The sequence below is a fragment of the Planococcus citri genome, chromosome 2 (genome assembly GCF_950023065.1).
Source record: "Planococcus citri chromosome 2, ihPlaCitr1.1, whole genome shotgun sequence".
Lineage (NCBI taxonomy): Eukaryota > Metazoa > Arthropoda > Insecta > Hemiptera > Pseudococcidae > Planococcus > Planococcus citri.
This window is the reverse complement of record NC_088678.1, coordinates 45,369,446-45,385,380: the sequence shown is the minus strand read 5'-3', so window position 1 is coordinate 45,385,380 and position 15,935 is coordinate 45,369,446. Positions and strand designations below refer to the sequence as shown.

The window sequence follows — 15,935 nt, the reverse complement described above, 5'->3', positions numbered from 1 at the left end:
TGATTGCTATATTTTTGATAAAATATTTAATACATAATTCACTCAAAACAAAACATGAATTTTATGCAACAAGCAACATCTTTCATTTTCAAATTTCACATAGATAAAAAAAAGTCAACATATTAATTGAAAAAAAAAATCATTAACAAAATGAAATAAGATTCTGATTATAACAAAGATAGGTAAGTAGCTATGTAGTTATCCAGGTAATTTTGAGATAGGTACCTTATTTATCTGTATATAAGTTATCGCAATTAATTTGCAATATCATCGCAGCTAATCCCATAAATTGTTCAATAAAACGCCTTTGGTATTGAAACATCGCGACACGTAGGTACAACAAGAACATGTGTATAATTATATGGAAACAAATTGACGGGTATCGTGGCTTGTAAACTTCATATCGTTTACTGACTTCCAACAACGACGTTCGATAAATTAACATCTATCTACCTATTGAAATATACTAACTTCGATTTACGGATGAATAAACTATTACCTAGCTATTAATTTCTAGTGCTGAGCTAAAAATGTCTCCATTGTTGTTGGTAAATGTACTTAATTAAACTCTTCATTTTAATTTTTCAAAATGACAAAAAAATGAAACAAACCCACAAAAATACACCAATCTATATGCACATAGCTTTCTGTAATTTATAAGCCTCTTAACTTTTTTAGCAATTTTCTTCGTCGAATAAAAAAAATCCGATGCATTCAACTTGACAACGCTTTTAATTAATTCAATCTTTTGATGTTATCAAAAAAATTCTTTAAAATGTGAAAAAATAAAGTTTGTAGGTAAGGTACCTAGTCATTGACTATACATGCTGGTTTCAGAAATTAACGTTGATGAATTTAACCACTTTCAAAAAAGCTGAAAGATTCCATTAATTACGACCGACGTCTTTTATTTTCATATAAAAAAAGCGCCTGAATAGGTAAGTGGTATATTGGTACCTTTAACTTTGAAAATGACAGTAAACGAAGAATAAGTAGGTACCCATCGTAGACGATATTTTTCAAAATAAATACAAAATAATATTTAAAAGTGAAATATAGAAGCAGGAAATATAAGCATTAGACTATAATGGTATCCTAGGTACACAGACTAATACTTTAAATACATCGCAAAAGCTTTTCCATTTTTTATTATAAAGGTAGCATCGTAAAACAGATAGGTACTAAAAAAATAATTCATTTCCGTTCTTTTCTTTTTACCAAATGTTATCCTTCTAGGTATGTCGTTTTAATATTTAATGAATAAATATACTTAAACATCGAAATGCAAGCTAAAAGTTAACATCGAACAGACGAAACTTTCACATAGTAGGTACGATCAAATAATTTCAAATGGAATTCATTGAAACTATTCTATTCAAAGTAATCGATCCGCGAGACGAATTTTCAAATGAGTGAAAAAATATTCAAACTTATCCTATCGAAATAAGGTTACCTATAATGGAAGCTGCCTACTTTAAAGTCGACTAATTTGAAACTAACGAGTAGGTAGGTGGGTAAGCATTCTCTATAGAAACTGAAATAATGGTAAATGAGAAAATTAGTAGGATTTCGTCTGACGAGTGAATAATTTGAAATATTTCATTAGCAGAAATCCTACTTAATTATTACCTAGCTATAATAGTTGAGTAATACCCAGTGTACCACATTTCGCTGCACTTGATAATACACTTTTAAAGACGACAAATCTGCCTCTATACTCTTAAATGTCTTCGAGATTAGACTTCTTTTAATATGCAAATGCAACATGACGAGAGTTTAGTCAGTCCGCATAGTAACAAAATATTTTCATTACGAAACACGACGACGAATCTTTTTACTCTTTTATTAAAACTATTTACCATTCGCTACTTCTTCGCTGTAAAATGAGTGAAATGCTCTAGGTAGTTAGGTACACACAAAACATTACAGATTAGAAAATATATAGACGAAGAACATCAGGCAAGGTAAAGAGTACAAACTCCTTCACATAAAACGCGAGTATTTCTCTAGTAGAAGAAAGATAACTCTTAGGTAGATGTGGAAACACGCAGATTAAACAGAAAAACTAATTCAATAATTCACAAGTATAAAAACCCATCGTAAAAGCAATCATTTTTGCCATCCGAAATTGTAAACTTTGCTACATTTTAAAATCCCCTTACAAAACAACATTCATCTTTTATCGAGCACTATCTATCTCATGAGTATCTTTCCAAAAAGCTTTCGGCGTGCTGAGAAGAACACAAAACTGTAAACTAAGAAATCTAACATTTAAAAACTTTCTAACATCTAGAAATGAACACTTCTTGTAGTTGTATCGAACTCGAAAAACTTTATTTTCCCAACCGAATAATACGACTATAGATACCTACCTATATCAAAGTAAAAAAAAGGGGGGGTTGATAAAATTAGGTACGTAGCACATTGTGTTTCTTGAATTTAGAATTAAATTCAAAAAAAAAAAACTCGAATCTAACCTATCAAGTACCTATTTATTTAAACAATATTTACCTATATTAATCATACGTAGATTCGCACGCATACTGAAATAATAAACTCGAATACCAATTTCCAATCGCAGAATACGAAGCTGAGATTTCGCCAATTTTGGCCAGAATTTGCGGTAAACATAGCGAACAGGATATAATAAACTGCGACTATTTCCTGCCTAAATATTTTCACATCGGGTAATTTTAATCCCTTCGTGTTACTGCCAACACTTTCCGAAATACATTCTTCGTGAACACAAGCTTATATTTTACTTGGAAATTTATACCACTTGGTATTTTCATTATACTCGTAATAACATACGAGTTGGATATTGTAACCTTTGATGCTAAAGAGTATGATTACAAATTATTAATTTTAAAAAAATGAACTCACCCTGTAAGTATAGGTACTTCAACAAACTGCGACGAATATTCCAACAATAATTATCATTAATTAGAGGACGATAAACGAACGAAAAGTTAAAGTAACGATATGTAAATAAAGTTGAATTACGAGAATAAATTTTCAGAAATTCCACCACTAAACACTCACAACCTTTCTTAAAACAGGCATAAGCAAAAGTGCTCAATTGCCAGGGTTACAATAACCTCAAAGTGTATACCTGTCTTTTTACCCGAATTAAGCCGGAACTACCCGAATACGTACATTTTACGCAGCCGAACTATTGAGAAGCATTGAAAGTTACTGCCAAGTTTTATCATGTAGCAAGAGCAATACCATTCGAAGCTTTGGCTGTAAAAAAAAATTGAAAATTATTCATAATGGAATTCGAACGTTGAATGTGTTTTACGCAAGAGTCCGTCAAATAATTCCAGAATCTTTTTTACTTTTAATTCTCCAAGCTTTATCAACTTTCACTAGCAATGGGGTCCTTTTTCGAATTTCGTAATAGGCAAACAACAAAAATTATAGGTAGTTTAAAAATCGAACAAATTTCAAATACTTAGGCTAAATAAGAATAATCACCCAAGTTTTTCGCACTTGAAACTTATCTAATACCTACCGAACAAATTTTATATCAACTATTCAGACTCGATCGCAACCTCGATTTGCTAATTTCATTTTGTGTATAGTCAGTACTAGACCTAGAATGAACAGATGGCGGTCTGGTTTTTGACTTGGATTTTATTATTTTTCTCAAGGTAAGTACGATTAGGTATAAATCGCCAAAAATGGTCAATTTTGGAGTTTCACACCATGTTTTTTCCAAAAATCGTCGACTCGGTCAAATCAAAGGCGGACATTTCAAGTGGTTTCTCAAGGAGTAAAGGGTGTTTGATATGATCATACCCATCTTCTCTATCACCTGCAAGTTGGGTAAACAGTTTACAGACTACAGATCAACAGATGAGAGTAGGCAATCTAAATTGCAAACCCTAAATTTCTTCAAAGCTTCAAAGTTCAAACACACACCCCCCCCCCACCCTTCACCATTAAAATTCATCGATTGTGATTTGTGAGCTGAATTCAACCAGAAAATTAATACGAAAAAGGTCTCCCTACTAAATGGAGGTCACTGAGTTTGAAATAAACCCAGCCTCTCCATGGGTATTTTACTCGAGTAAAAAATCCAACCCAAAAAAACTCCCAACGAGAAATTTTTTTGGAAAAAATAATGTTTTAATGTACAGCCCCATCAGTGATGTCCTGAACTCCTGATCACCTATTCTACTTTCTACATATTTCTAGGTTTCTACATAGTTTCTACCAACTTGAGTACATGAGTAGAAATAGAAAAACAAAAAGTAGATGTCATCTACTTTTTGTTTGTACCTATAATCGGAATTGATCACTCGTTAGTCGTTACCTTCTGCTCTCATGCAGCTCCTAAGCAGTTTTCACTTTTTAGCTGAAAATAGTGAAAATACATATCAATTAATATACATTATTTAATAATTTTTTAAAAAAAATTAAATAATTTATCAGACAGAAATTCAGAATTCATCCGTCGGCACCTCCTCCCAAAAAAGTATACTGAAAAAAAATACAACTAGAAATCGACACTTTTCGAAAAATCTTGTTCACCTTTGAAATCGAAACGACATACAAGCGAAAACTGATGAAAATTTTTTGATTTTTTTTTGTTGAAAAAATTGATAACAAATGATAAGGTCTGAGGAGAAGAAAATGAACAAAAATTTGGGAGTTTTTCTGAAAATTTTTCAATTTTATTACCGAATGATCATATTTTCGGGATGAAAAAATATCCTAAACCGATCAAAGTGACTTCCTTCATCAAAGGTAAAACATTATTCGGTTATTACACGATTGTAAATGTTGGCGGGCTTATTACTTCTTACTACATATGGACGAACATGCTAAGATCTTCAGGTAAATTGGTTTCTTCCTGCTGTTGATGTAAATGAAATGCTTGTCATTTCATTTGATAGTAATTTTCCGGCTTATTTATGTTTCAGATTTTAGACTTGCCGTTCATAACCGTTGCCAGCCTGTTTTAAAAGGTAAGCTAAGCCGCTTCTTCGAAGAAGGTGCATGCATCATTGCATCATTTACATTCAGCTGATCTAACTTTTTTTCATTTTATTTTCCAGCATTCTATTCAGTTTATAAGTTATCAAAGTGTGATCCTCCAATTACATACGAGAGTGATTTGAGCCGGTGGAAGCTTGAAAACAAAATCAAATGACTGAAATAATATTTGGTTATATACCATCAATCGATATTATGCAAATTGGCTGTTTTGATTGAAGTGATTAGTCTAGTTAGTGATAAAAGATAGTTTGTACGTAAATATTGTAAAATTATCGTCATATTTTCAATTTTTTCACAAATTTTAGTGGTAGTTGTAGAGTTATATATTTTCAAAATGAGTGATCAAGATTCAGTGGAATCCATGAAAGAGCGCAAAATACGATTATTAACTCAGAAAAATGAAGAGCGTAAACAGAAATTGGAGAAACGAAAAGAAAGCAAGGCGATGCAAAGCTTACAAGAAGAAAATATCAACTGCGTATTGGATAAATTTGAACAATTGGAGAAAGAAATAATATCTTGTCTAACCCAAATCGAAGATGCCAATGTCCCCAAAGAATCGTTACCCGAATTATTCGATTCCAGCTATTGTAAATTAGAAGAATGGCAGAAAATGATTTCACTAACTTCTCACATATTAAGGATTTATCATAAGAAGCAGTTTCAAGTAAAATACCAAGAGATGAATGATAAACGGTTAAAACTGGAGCAAAGTTTAATTCCTCAGAAAAAATTCAGGTATGTGTTGCGTTTGTAGTTACATCGTTCACGTGTTTCAGTTATATTTTTTTATACCTATGTAACTAATCTAATGAAACTCCTTCTTTTTAGCTTTACGAAACTACGTTCCAAGAATGCGAAAAATGAAACCGGCGATAAGGAATTATTCCCAAGTAATGTTCAAGACGAGCCCGACGCTACTCCCGTTATTGAAAAACCCGCCAAGAAGTACGTCCTGAAATTGGACGACGAATTTGGCTTTTTTCAACGAGAAAATGAGAACTTAATGCTGAAACACGAAGAAGTATTTCTGAAAGATGTCACTTTTCGTGATTTGAAATCCTGCCAGATCAGAATTGATGGAGGAGCGAATACAGTTCATTTTGTTTCTTTAACCGACTGTTTGATTCTTTGTGGACCAGTTTCCACGTCTATATTCGTAGATAAATGTACAAACTGTACATTCGTCGTTGCTTGTCAACAGCTCCGAGTGCATCATACATTTGATACGAAATTTTACGTTCACGTTACCAGTCGTGCTATAATTGAAGATTGTAAAACGGTTTATTTCGCTCCTTATAACTGGAATTATGACGGCATAGATGAACATTTCCAAAAAGTAAATTTAGATAAGGCTGTGAATAATTGGAATCTGGTTAATGATTTCAATTGGCTTTCATCGGTACCTTCGCCGAACTGGAAAATAATCGAAGAAAATGAAAGAAAAACAGAATGGAGCTGAACGTATTTTAGAGCACTTTTTCAACCTCAGTAATTTATTTTTCCACAGTACACTGAATCTTGATATAACATAATTGCCACTATTATTTAAAACTCGTTAACATTCGTAATATGTAATGAAAATGAAATTAATGAATGTGTTTTTAACAAATTAAAATTTTCCTATTTCGCAGAATTTTTTTGATTTTACCACACACTTTCCTAGTGTTGTAATCAAACGGCAAACAACTCAATAAAAAAAAAATCATGTTGAAAAATGCAATTAACACACAAAAAGGTATAAAAAATTAAGTAGGTAACAACGAGTATAAGAAACAAGCATGAATAAAATTCGTACAAAATACAAATACTAAGTATTCAGATGGAAAAACAAAAAAGTCAAATCTCTTTACAATGAATACCACATTGTTGCTCACACTCATCGGTAACTATCAACAAATTTCCGTAATTTTCAAAATATTTTATCGAATACATTCTACCGAATTTTTTTATAACAGCTATTAGATCGTCTTCATTAATATCTTTCATTTGACAATTTTTCAACAACAAATCTAATGGTAAACATAGAAATCGATATCCCCATTGGCACTCTTCATTATCAATACACAATAAATCTTCTTCGTCGACGGTATAATTGATTATTAAATTATCGATTCGTTGCCATAATTTTTCTTCGTCAGTTGTCTCGTCGATTTGAGTGAAATAGGCAAAAGAGCCAATTAAAACATACTCTTGTACATTTACACTTGTTTCAAGAGCAGTGTGGGTTTCCTTTTTTTCAAAAATTGCCATTTGAGTACAATAACCTATTTCTTCTGAGCATCCACTGGGTAGTTCTCCGATTCCAAAAAACTTGACATCATATTCGGGGTATCTGTCAATGATTTCAGTTGCCCACTGTTTAAATTGAGCCTTTGTGAACTCGAATTTATGATCATCATCGCGGAACTTATTTCCGTTATCGAATAAAATATTAAAATCGTGATTCGGTGTTGTTACTATGACTACTTTCGGATTAATGAATTCAAAAACGGTTACAGGAAATAAACGAAGATCTTGTTCGAATAAATGTTCAATGACTTCGATAGCAACAACTACATCGGTATTTTGAGTTCTGCTATCTTTTTTAGCAACGTTTCCTTCGAAAATATCTATTTTCAGAGGTTCGCGTTCCGTGTTACTCAGTTTATTACACTCGTTTGCTCGTATCATATGCAGAGCTCCTGCTAGTCTTTCTCTGTTGATATCTATCTGATTGACATGATTGATGAAATCACACCTGGATAAATAGTTGTCGAAAAATACGAAAGAACCGCAACCAAATTCTGTTACATCGCTGATAGAGCGTCGTTCATTGATATCTCTGATTACTTGTAGAACGGTGATGTATCTTTGTAGACTAAGTCGAGGAGAAAATTTGATAACTGTAGAAAGATTCCGAGTAGTTGGAGAAAAAAAACAATCTGTAGGATATTTTTTCATCAATTCTTCATCCTTCATCTGTTCCATTTTTTGCAGTTCACATTTTGACTAAACTTATAAAAATTAAAATTAAAAACTGGTGGAAAAAAATGAAAAAAAACGATCTGATTTTCCTCTCTTATCACTGGTTTGTTATCACATTTTTGTTGTTGTTGACGGCAAAACTGACAGGTTTGCTCTAGTTTGAACTAAAGCTCTTTAATACAAGAAGTATGGAAAAAGATTATGCTCTTAAGAAAGTCATAGCATTTTACGTATGTGATACGTACTGCGCATGGCGCGTTGGTGTCGTCACGCGGTGAAGCAACCAATGGGGTGCAACGTTGTAAAGTGTGACAGATTTGATGCGTGCGCAGTACCTAAAACTTACGTAAAATTCTAAGAATTTCTTAAGAGCATAATCTATTTCCATACTTGTATTAAAGAGCTTTAGTTTGAACTTTGAAGTTGGTTTGAACCTGTCCGTCAAGTTTGAATTTTGAATTTCGTAAAAAGCAAAAAGCTCTAGTTACCTAATCGAAAAAAAATACGTATTTTAATACAAATCAAATACTGGATATGAGATACGACAGTAAAACACTGAGTACAGACACAGATCATGTGAGATCGGTAGGTATCCTACAATTATATTTGAAAATAAAATAAGCAACTTGTTTAGTTGTTTTCGTAATGTAATAAACATTTCATTTTTTACACAAACATCTTTTAATAATCAATTTTTTGGCAGGGATTTTATAAAATGATTCGTCTCTTGAAATTTACTAAGCACTTTCGAGTTTCGGTCCATCTCATAAGTTCTGCCAGCTCTTTCTGCATATTGCATTTTGATTGAATTCAGGCTGAGGTAGACATTTCGAGGGAGTGAAGGACTCTGCATAAACCCAAACTGTAATTTCGAAAGATAGAGAAAAGATTTGGAGGAATAGAAAGATTCACATCCAGAGGTTTATATGTACCTATGTATTTGCAACTTTGTTTCATTTTCTCTTAGATTTTTCGTCCTCCGCAGTTTCTATTTTTTCAAAAATAAAAATTCCAATAAACTTACATGAATTCACTAATCGATCCTGGATATTCACATTTTCAATTTGATAAAAAATATTCGAAGAAATAAAAATTTTAATAGCTTCGTTTAAATACAACAGTTTAAAAATATTCATTAGCTGGAAAACGTTTATAAATAATTGTACAAAATGTATGAAAAATCTAGTAAATTACAACAAAATTATAAATAAAATCAACAAAATTAAATTTTATACAAATAAAAAAAGCACAATGAATATTACTTTAGTAGTTAACAATTTCTTTTTTGTAAACCAGTTACAAAAGGTACATTTGAAGAGAAAAAAAAAGTTATACAAAAAGCGATAAACTAACATGAAAAATAAGCGCATTCATTCAATTAAATAACACTGAAAACTTGATCAAATACTTAACATAACGGCTGAATTGAAAAACAGTTCATTATTTATTATTGTCTTTAGTTTCAAAAATCGCCGCAATATCTCGAATACAATAAGGAGCAACTGGACCACTAGTGCTATGAGCTCTTTGACGCATGGACCTACAGTAAAACAAAATTTAACCAATATTAATGAACATCTATAATACCTACACTATATTTTACATGAAACCAAGAAATCACAATGGAAAAGCATAACTCACCCAATTTCTCCGCTTCTTCTCAAACGAGAAATTTCCGAAGATTCGGATGCTTCTGAAAGTTGATTAACACGTTTAGCCACCAAGCTCTCTACATTTCCGCTATTTTTTATTTTGCGTTCCAAACTAGCGGTAAATGGTTTTTTAACATCGCACGCATTTTGTTTCAAAGACCACTCTCTCACTGGTTCGATTCTATCCGTACTGTAGGATTTCGATAGCGAACCAGGTTTGAAACTTTTATCATTTTTACCGCAAATGTTATTCGTAATGAGTTTGCATCTCAAAGAAACATCTTCTGTACGTTTCGGAGACCCATCGTTATTTAAATCTTTGGTATCTGAGTTGCTTTTTTCTAGTTTATCAACATCGACGGAGTCTCGTTTTCTACGCGACGTATAAAGAATACTTATAGTAGTAACAGCTGCCGGTTTATCTTTGGCGACTAATTCGCTGTTTATGCTGCTGGCATCATCGCTAGGACTAGAATCAAAATCGTGACTATTTCTGTCATTTTTTTGGATTTTATGCTTAATTCTACGTATCATCTCCTCATCTTTTTGATCGTTTATATCACCGTCTACTTGATACTTCTGTCTTAAAGCTAATCGTCGTTCTTCTTTATACTTCTCGATGCGATCTCTGACCGTTTGATCGTCTTTCTCGTCCGACGGTTGCATGGTGCTCGAAGAATCACCAGATGGTTTTCGTTTCACGAGAACGGGAGGTAATGAGAAATACTCTTTTCTAGAAGAAGGATACTTATCTTCGTGATAATCCGGAGACAAACTTTTATTTCTCTGCGTTACGTCTTTGCGTCCGTTTAAAAAATCATTTTCGGCAGACCATTCGAATCTTGATACGAGATCTTGAACGCTCTTCGTGCACCCTACACAGAACAAAAAAAACGACACGGTTCAATTCAGTATACGCGAAATACAATTATTATTTACTAATCATTTCTCGATATAAACACCAAACAGCGAACAAAAAATTCAAAATAAAGACGTTTTAGCAAAATTTTTATTAAATGAAACAAAAGTAATTTGAACGAATGAATAACAATTCTATAGCAAAAACGACCACTTCAGTACTATCGATAGTGTCATTAAGAGGATAGGTAATAGGTATAGAAATTCCCCATCACCAGTTCGATTCAAGTATCGCTGAATCATAGAGCAAAGATGACACATAATAAGCAATAACAGGACTTGAATTCGTGAAATTTTAACCACCTCGTTGTTTTTTTTACGTAATGGATGATAAGATAAGAGAGTATTTTGTAGCGAGGCGTCGTCGAGTGACAAAATTATTAACAACTAACGCAAAACTCGAATAAATATATTTTATCAAATTAAAAAAAAAATGTAATATAACGCATGCATTCATCAACTAACTACTAAGCCATCAACCAAGTTATGGTGAATAATTACCGGAGGATAAATTATTCTTCATTTCAATCTCGCCATTTTTATTACTTTTGATTTCTTCAGGCGTGTTTTCGTTGTTGGGAAAATTCTCGTTCGAATCTGGCTCTTTGGTTGACTCCGAGTTATCATTTTCATTTGGTATAATTAGAGTATTTGGTCTGATGCTATTTGTTTCCAGGTTATCGTTTTTCATGGGGATATCATTTTTATCGAGATCGTTTTCTTTGGAAGAAATTTGTTCGGAATTTTGTTCGTCGTTTAAAGGCTCTGACTTGTCGAATAAAGGCTCCGAATCACTGTATGGAGAGGGATTTTCCGATATCAATAGGGGATGTTCGTCATTTGAGATCGTTTCCTGAGTGTTTTCTTTTTCCGGGGATTCCACAATCATGACGAAATTCTTGTAATCATTTACATTCTAAATGACATGAAAAAAAAGAAAAAAGAAATAAAAAATTCGAATTGAGATCAAACATTATTTACTTTTACCTACAAGTACAGTATGGCATAAAAAATAAACGGACTGAATATTTTTGTCAGCAAAATTGGTTTCATTTTTTTCATCAGATCAGAAAATGACAACCGAGATATTCTTTCGAGGCACACTGTACTTGTATTTATTCAACTCGAAAAATTGCTTTTACCTGGTTTTCTTTATTATCAGCGACGATTTCGGTCTCTTTGGCGACTGAGAATTTCTTGGCAGCTTGATCAGGACTAGAATCATCAGCCACCAATGATTCGTATAAATTGTTTTCCACCATTGCTTCGTCGGCGGAGCTCTCCAAAGACTCGTTCGAAGACGACAGATCTCGCATGCTGGCCAGATCATCACCGAGGATGGAAATTTCTTCGTAATTGGATTTCGTTTTATCTCTGACACTTCCTTCGTAACTATACAGATCGTTTTCTGAGTACGCCGAAGATGACATTTTTTCATAGTTATCATCTTCGGAATGATGATCGACGTTATTGAGACAACGAGCTGTACACACCGGCTGAATTTCTTCGTAATTCGAATCAGTCATAACGTTGTTATCTCTCGGCACGATGATATCGTTCGACGAAACGGATGTCATACGATTACCGACCATTGTGACCAGTTCGTAAGGGGAATCGTTACACGCTTCTATATTCTTAGAATCGCTAAACATTTCTCTATCGTCTAAAACTAGTTTGGGCTTTTGTACGTTTTCGTACGAGTGGCAATCAGCTTGATTCTCATCGCATTTGTCTGATTTCCATTCGTCATCCTCGTGCAACGTACCGTTCACCTGATCGTTGAACACATCTTTGGAATAATTTGAATCACAGGAGTTTCTATACATTTTAGATTCGCAAACGTTTTTATTGAACGCTTTATCGGTGGACTTTATTTCGTTCTGGCCGACGGCGGTGGTTTTAGTCGAATCGAAATGATCACCCTCCACTCCTGGAGTCAACGTTTGCAAGCTTAACCTATTATTCTTAATCGGAACACCGGTGCGTAGTTCACCTTGGTAACTCAGTCTGTTTCCTGGTATATTTTCGTATTTTTTCCCATCGTTCGTTTTCATGCTATCGGTCGAGCTGCGCGGCAACTGCGACGACGACATAGACGACGACAACCGCTGATAACTAAATTCGAAATTCGAACTGGTCGTACAACTGCATTCCGACAACGGTGTATAAGGAACATTGATATTAGTGATCGTTGTATCGGATACAGTACAACCATTTTCATTCTCCGAATATGCTGTATCGGTCATCGGTGAAGAGATTTGTGATGTTTCGCGATGATGCACGTCTACTTCAACCACCAACTATGAAAAATCGGTAAACACGAGGAAAAATTCCATTAAAATCACGTTTCGACGATACAGTGTTCTGCGTTAAATTACGACGAAATATTTCAGCAAACTTACGCGATCCGTGCATTGACTATCGATATAAGCCAGGTCTTCGTCGAATAAACGTTCTTCGAGACGTGAACGTTTATTCGATACAGCCGTCATATCATCAGATAGAGTAGCCGAACTGCACGAGCTATTGTCGCAACTGGTTTTATGCTTTTTGGGCGATGGATCAACGATGATGGTGTTTTCAGCACTAGCCAAAATCGGAACTTTCTTCATGTTAGGCTGAAATTCGAATATAAGACGTATTAAAAATAAATCTGTAGGTATTTACATTCGAAAAAATTCAAAAATTTACCTGCAACTGCTCCGAGCTCGAAGTGTTGCTAAACAATTGAGACGATTCTTCGGAAAATATTTTCATTTCTGATTCGTCTAAATCAAAATTCACTTGAAGATCACTCAACCCTGTAAAGTCACAAAAGAAGAATTTTTATTACCGCAAGAATTAGCAGAGTTGAAAAATTAATTCTCTGAAGATGAAAAGTTTTAACAAACCTTTATCGTCGTCACGTAACGTCGAATGCATTGGAGTATTCTCAGATAGATGATCGAAATACGAATCATGGGACACAGACCTGCTGTGACCAGACGTACCGCAATGTTTTGGAGATGGCGGTGATAAATATTCCAAACACATTGAATTACGTACTGATGACCCATTACCTACACCGGAAGTCAATGATTCTGCACTTTTAACAGTTCTTAGGCGAGTTTTAGCTTCAGTGTCTTTCTTCTTAAGCGAATCCTGCGAATTCAAAAATTATTTTCAGTTATTCTACTCGTATTTTTTAATTAGACTTCACTATTTTTTCAACGAGTTTTTCTCGTAAACACATTCAAAATTCGGAAAAATTGAAAACGAAGTGTGACGCCTTCTACTTTTTGGATATTGAAGATGGTTATTTTATTGAAACCGTCGAAGGAACTCGCGAAAAAAATTGAACTTCATTTTTGATTCGAATTGATGCAGAATAAAATTTTCCCAATTACCGTCATTTTATAGGTGATTTCGTTCGGAATGGAGGTTTTTCTTTTGCCGGAATTCGTAGAAGAACTTTTTCTCAGACTAGTACCGCCGCTACTTCGCGAAAAAAACGATTTCCAACCCATCGGTGATCTTTTCAAGGGTATTCTTTTACGTGTAGGTAGCTCGATAACGGTATGGTAAATTTTCGGCAAACACGACGGTCCACCTCCTATAAGAGACAAAAACGAATTCATAAAAAAAGTATTCTGTACCCAGTTCGTTCGAGCAAACAATCATTCAAAATACTAACCAACTTCAATATAATTTTCGTGCGAATGCTCTAATCCTAATCTTTTACTTTGAGCTTCTTCCAGTGATAATAATTTTGTAGGCGTTCCCAGTGACAGTGATTTGGGACGTATTCGTTTCGCAGTTCCTATCAATCGATAGTAAATAAAAATTAGTATCACGTCGAAAACACATAAATAAACAACGTACTCGAAAACCCGTACCATGAAACGAAATATGATCGTTACAAAACACCAAGTCAACATTCGAGATTAAGAACTCAGTAACGACAGCTTGAACACCAACACCTTGAAGGGCTGCGACGCCACCGAATTCCAATTCTTTGCATCGCAATAAATTCGGAGCCCACACAATGGCGATATTTCTCGCAGTCATTCCTGTTCTGGTACCGTGCTCGGCTACTTTAGATAAATGTCTCATCAAAAATTCCAAAGTTCTACAACAAAAGTGAAAACATTCGCGATATAAATACAATCCTATGCTGAAATGAGACCGCTGAACCAGGATAGACGTACCTGAAATGAGGGGGAGGTAATTTTTGTACTACTTCTCGCATCGAGGCTACTCTTTCGGCTGGATCGGCGTTCTGAACAGCGTTGACGAAATGTTTATACAGCTGGTAAGTACACAATGGATTAGGTAATTCTCTAAAATACATTTTCAACAAAGACGCTACGCTGTGGATATCTTGTAAAATAGAATCGTCGTTGTATAATGTTGGTATTCGATCTTCATCGAAAGTAGTCCTGAAACAAAAATACATACTTACTCCATTAAAATTTTCAAAATACACGTACAGTAGGAAAAAAATCGATTTTCTTACCTTAATTTTTGAATATTAGACGTAGCTCCTGAAAGCCTATAAATCCCATCGACGATTCCGTACCTTTCGATAAAATCCGAACAACATTTCAACACCATCGGTACTAGAGAACGGTAAATAAATAATTTGTTGAATTATCGTTTTAATCCTCGCGATTTCGACTCGGAAGATAATTTATTTACCATCTCGTCCGCTGTTCAACAAATGCTCGCCCAAATCGCAACCAAAAACACGCTCTTTCAAGATACCCGATTGTTTCAAGTGCCTTTTCGAAGGTCTGGACAGGATAAATGCCCGAAAAAATGCTATCAACTTGCCGTGTTTCCTGTATAAGCAGAAAATCGAAATTACGAAATGAGTTGGCAATTTGCTCGAGTACGTAAGCACATACTTGAGTATTAATTATTCACCTCGAAACTCAATCGAGTGATAATAATGATAATATTACCTGAGCACTGGTTTGGAAGGTTCGATTATGGTTGAAGGTTGATTAAGTTGTAAATTACGAGGAACTTTATCGGTAATAACAGCCACGCATTGAGAAGGAAAAAATCCTACCATAAAGCCACGTTTTCCTCGCCACCAAATGCTGTCTTCAGGAGGCGGCATATCAATCACAGATATCATATCTCCGATCTGTAAAACAGAAATTTCAGAAATTAAGTATTTAAGCAAAAAAACTATTTTATACAAGAAATGTTTAGGATTTTACACATTTTAAAAAAAAAAACAAATACGAATACGTAGTATACCTCGTTATCCATGAGACTTGAAAAAAAATAATGAAAATTCACTACTCGAAAAAAAATAGATTTTTGTGGACTTCAACACACATTTCTCGACACACGACTAAATAGAATACGAAATAGCTCGGTGAAATAAATTTATGAATGAGCGCA

General features: G+C 34.0%; 4 protein-coding genes across 8 annotated transcripts in view; 1 reads left to right on the top strand and 3 right to left on the bottom strand.

Moving 5' to 3' along the window:
• Positions 1–3,082, bottom strand: part of LOC135836067 (uncharacterized) — an 89,674-nt gene extending 86,592 nt beyond the window's left edge. Inside the window, exon 1 of the mRNA XM_065350655.1 lies at positions 2,884–3,082. The gene's annotated coding sequence lies outside the window, so the exon portion shown is untranslated. The remainder of the gene's footprint in view (positions 1–2,883) is intronic.
• Positions 3,083–4,598: 1,516 nt separating this feature from the next.
• LOC135836066 (tubulin-specific chaperone C-like) lies at positions 4,599–6,640 on the top strand. Its single transcript, XM_065350654.1, has 4 exons — positions 4,599–4,842; positions 4,929–4,973; positions 5,064–5,742; positions 5,836–6,640. Exons 3-4 carry the CDS (start codon positions 5,339–5,341, stop codon positions 6,464–6,466), a joined length of 1,035 nt encoding a protein of 344 aa, XP_065206726.1. The 5' UTR covers positions 4,599–4,842; positions 4,929–4,973; positions 5,064–5,338; the 3' UTR covers positions 6,467–6,640.
• Positions 6,470–8,105, bottom strand: LOC135836065 (small RNA 2'-O-methyltransferase-like). Its single transcript, XM_065350653.1, has one exon. It carries the CDS (start codon positions 7,972–7,974, stop codon positions 6,844–6,846), a length of 1,131 nt encoding a protein of 376 aa, XP_065206725.1. The 5' UTR covers positions 7,975–8,105; the 3' UTR covers positions 6,470–6,843.
• Positions 8,106–9,048: 943 nt separating this feature from the next.
• CdGAPr (GTPase-activating protein CdGAPr) overlaps positions 9,049–15,935 on the bottom strand; it is a 41,687-nt gene continuing 34,800 nt past the window's right edge. For 4 of the 5 annotated variants that reach the window (XM_065350648.1, XM_065350651.1, XM_065350650.1 and 1 more), the window contains 14 exons: positions 15,485–15,672; positions 15,219–15,361; positions 15,037–15,139; positions 14,729–14,959; positions 14,417–14,649; positions 14,215–14,340; positions 13,928–14,133; positions 13,433–13,682; positions 13,233–13,342; positions 12,944–13,159; positions 11,684–12,841; positions 11,043–11,457; positions 9,613–10,498; positions 9,049–9,511 (listed from right to left, as the gene is read on the bottom strand). In XM_065350648.1, the coding sequence (XP_065206720.1) occupies positions 9,412–9,511; positions 9,613–10,498; positions 11,043–11,457; positions 11,684–12,841; positions 12,944–13,159; positions 13,233–13,342; positions 13,433–13,682; positions 13,928–14,133; positions 14,215–14,340; positions 14,417–14,649; positions 14,729–14,959; positions 15,037–15,139; positions 15,219–15,361; positions 15,485–15,672 (4,365 nt within the window). In that variant the 3' untranslated portion in view covers positions 9,049–9,411. Of the gene's footprint in view, positions 9,512–9,612; positions 10,499–11,042; positions 11,458–11,683; positions 12,842–12,943; positions 13,160–13,232; positions 13,343–13,432; positions 13,683–13,927; positions 14,134–14,214; positions 14,341–14,416; positions 14,650–14,728; positions 14,960–15,036; positions 15,140–15,218; positions 15,362–15,484; positions 15,673–15,788; positions 15,926–15,935 lie in introns of those variants that run through there. The other variant, XM_065350652.1, reaches the window with a different exon arrangement.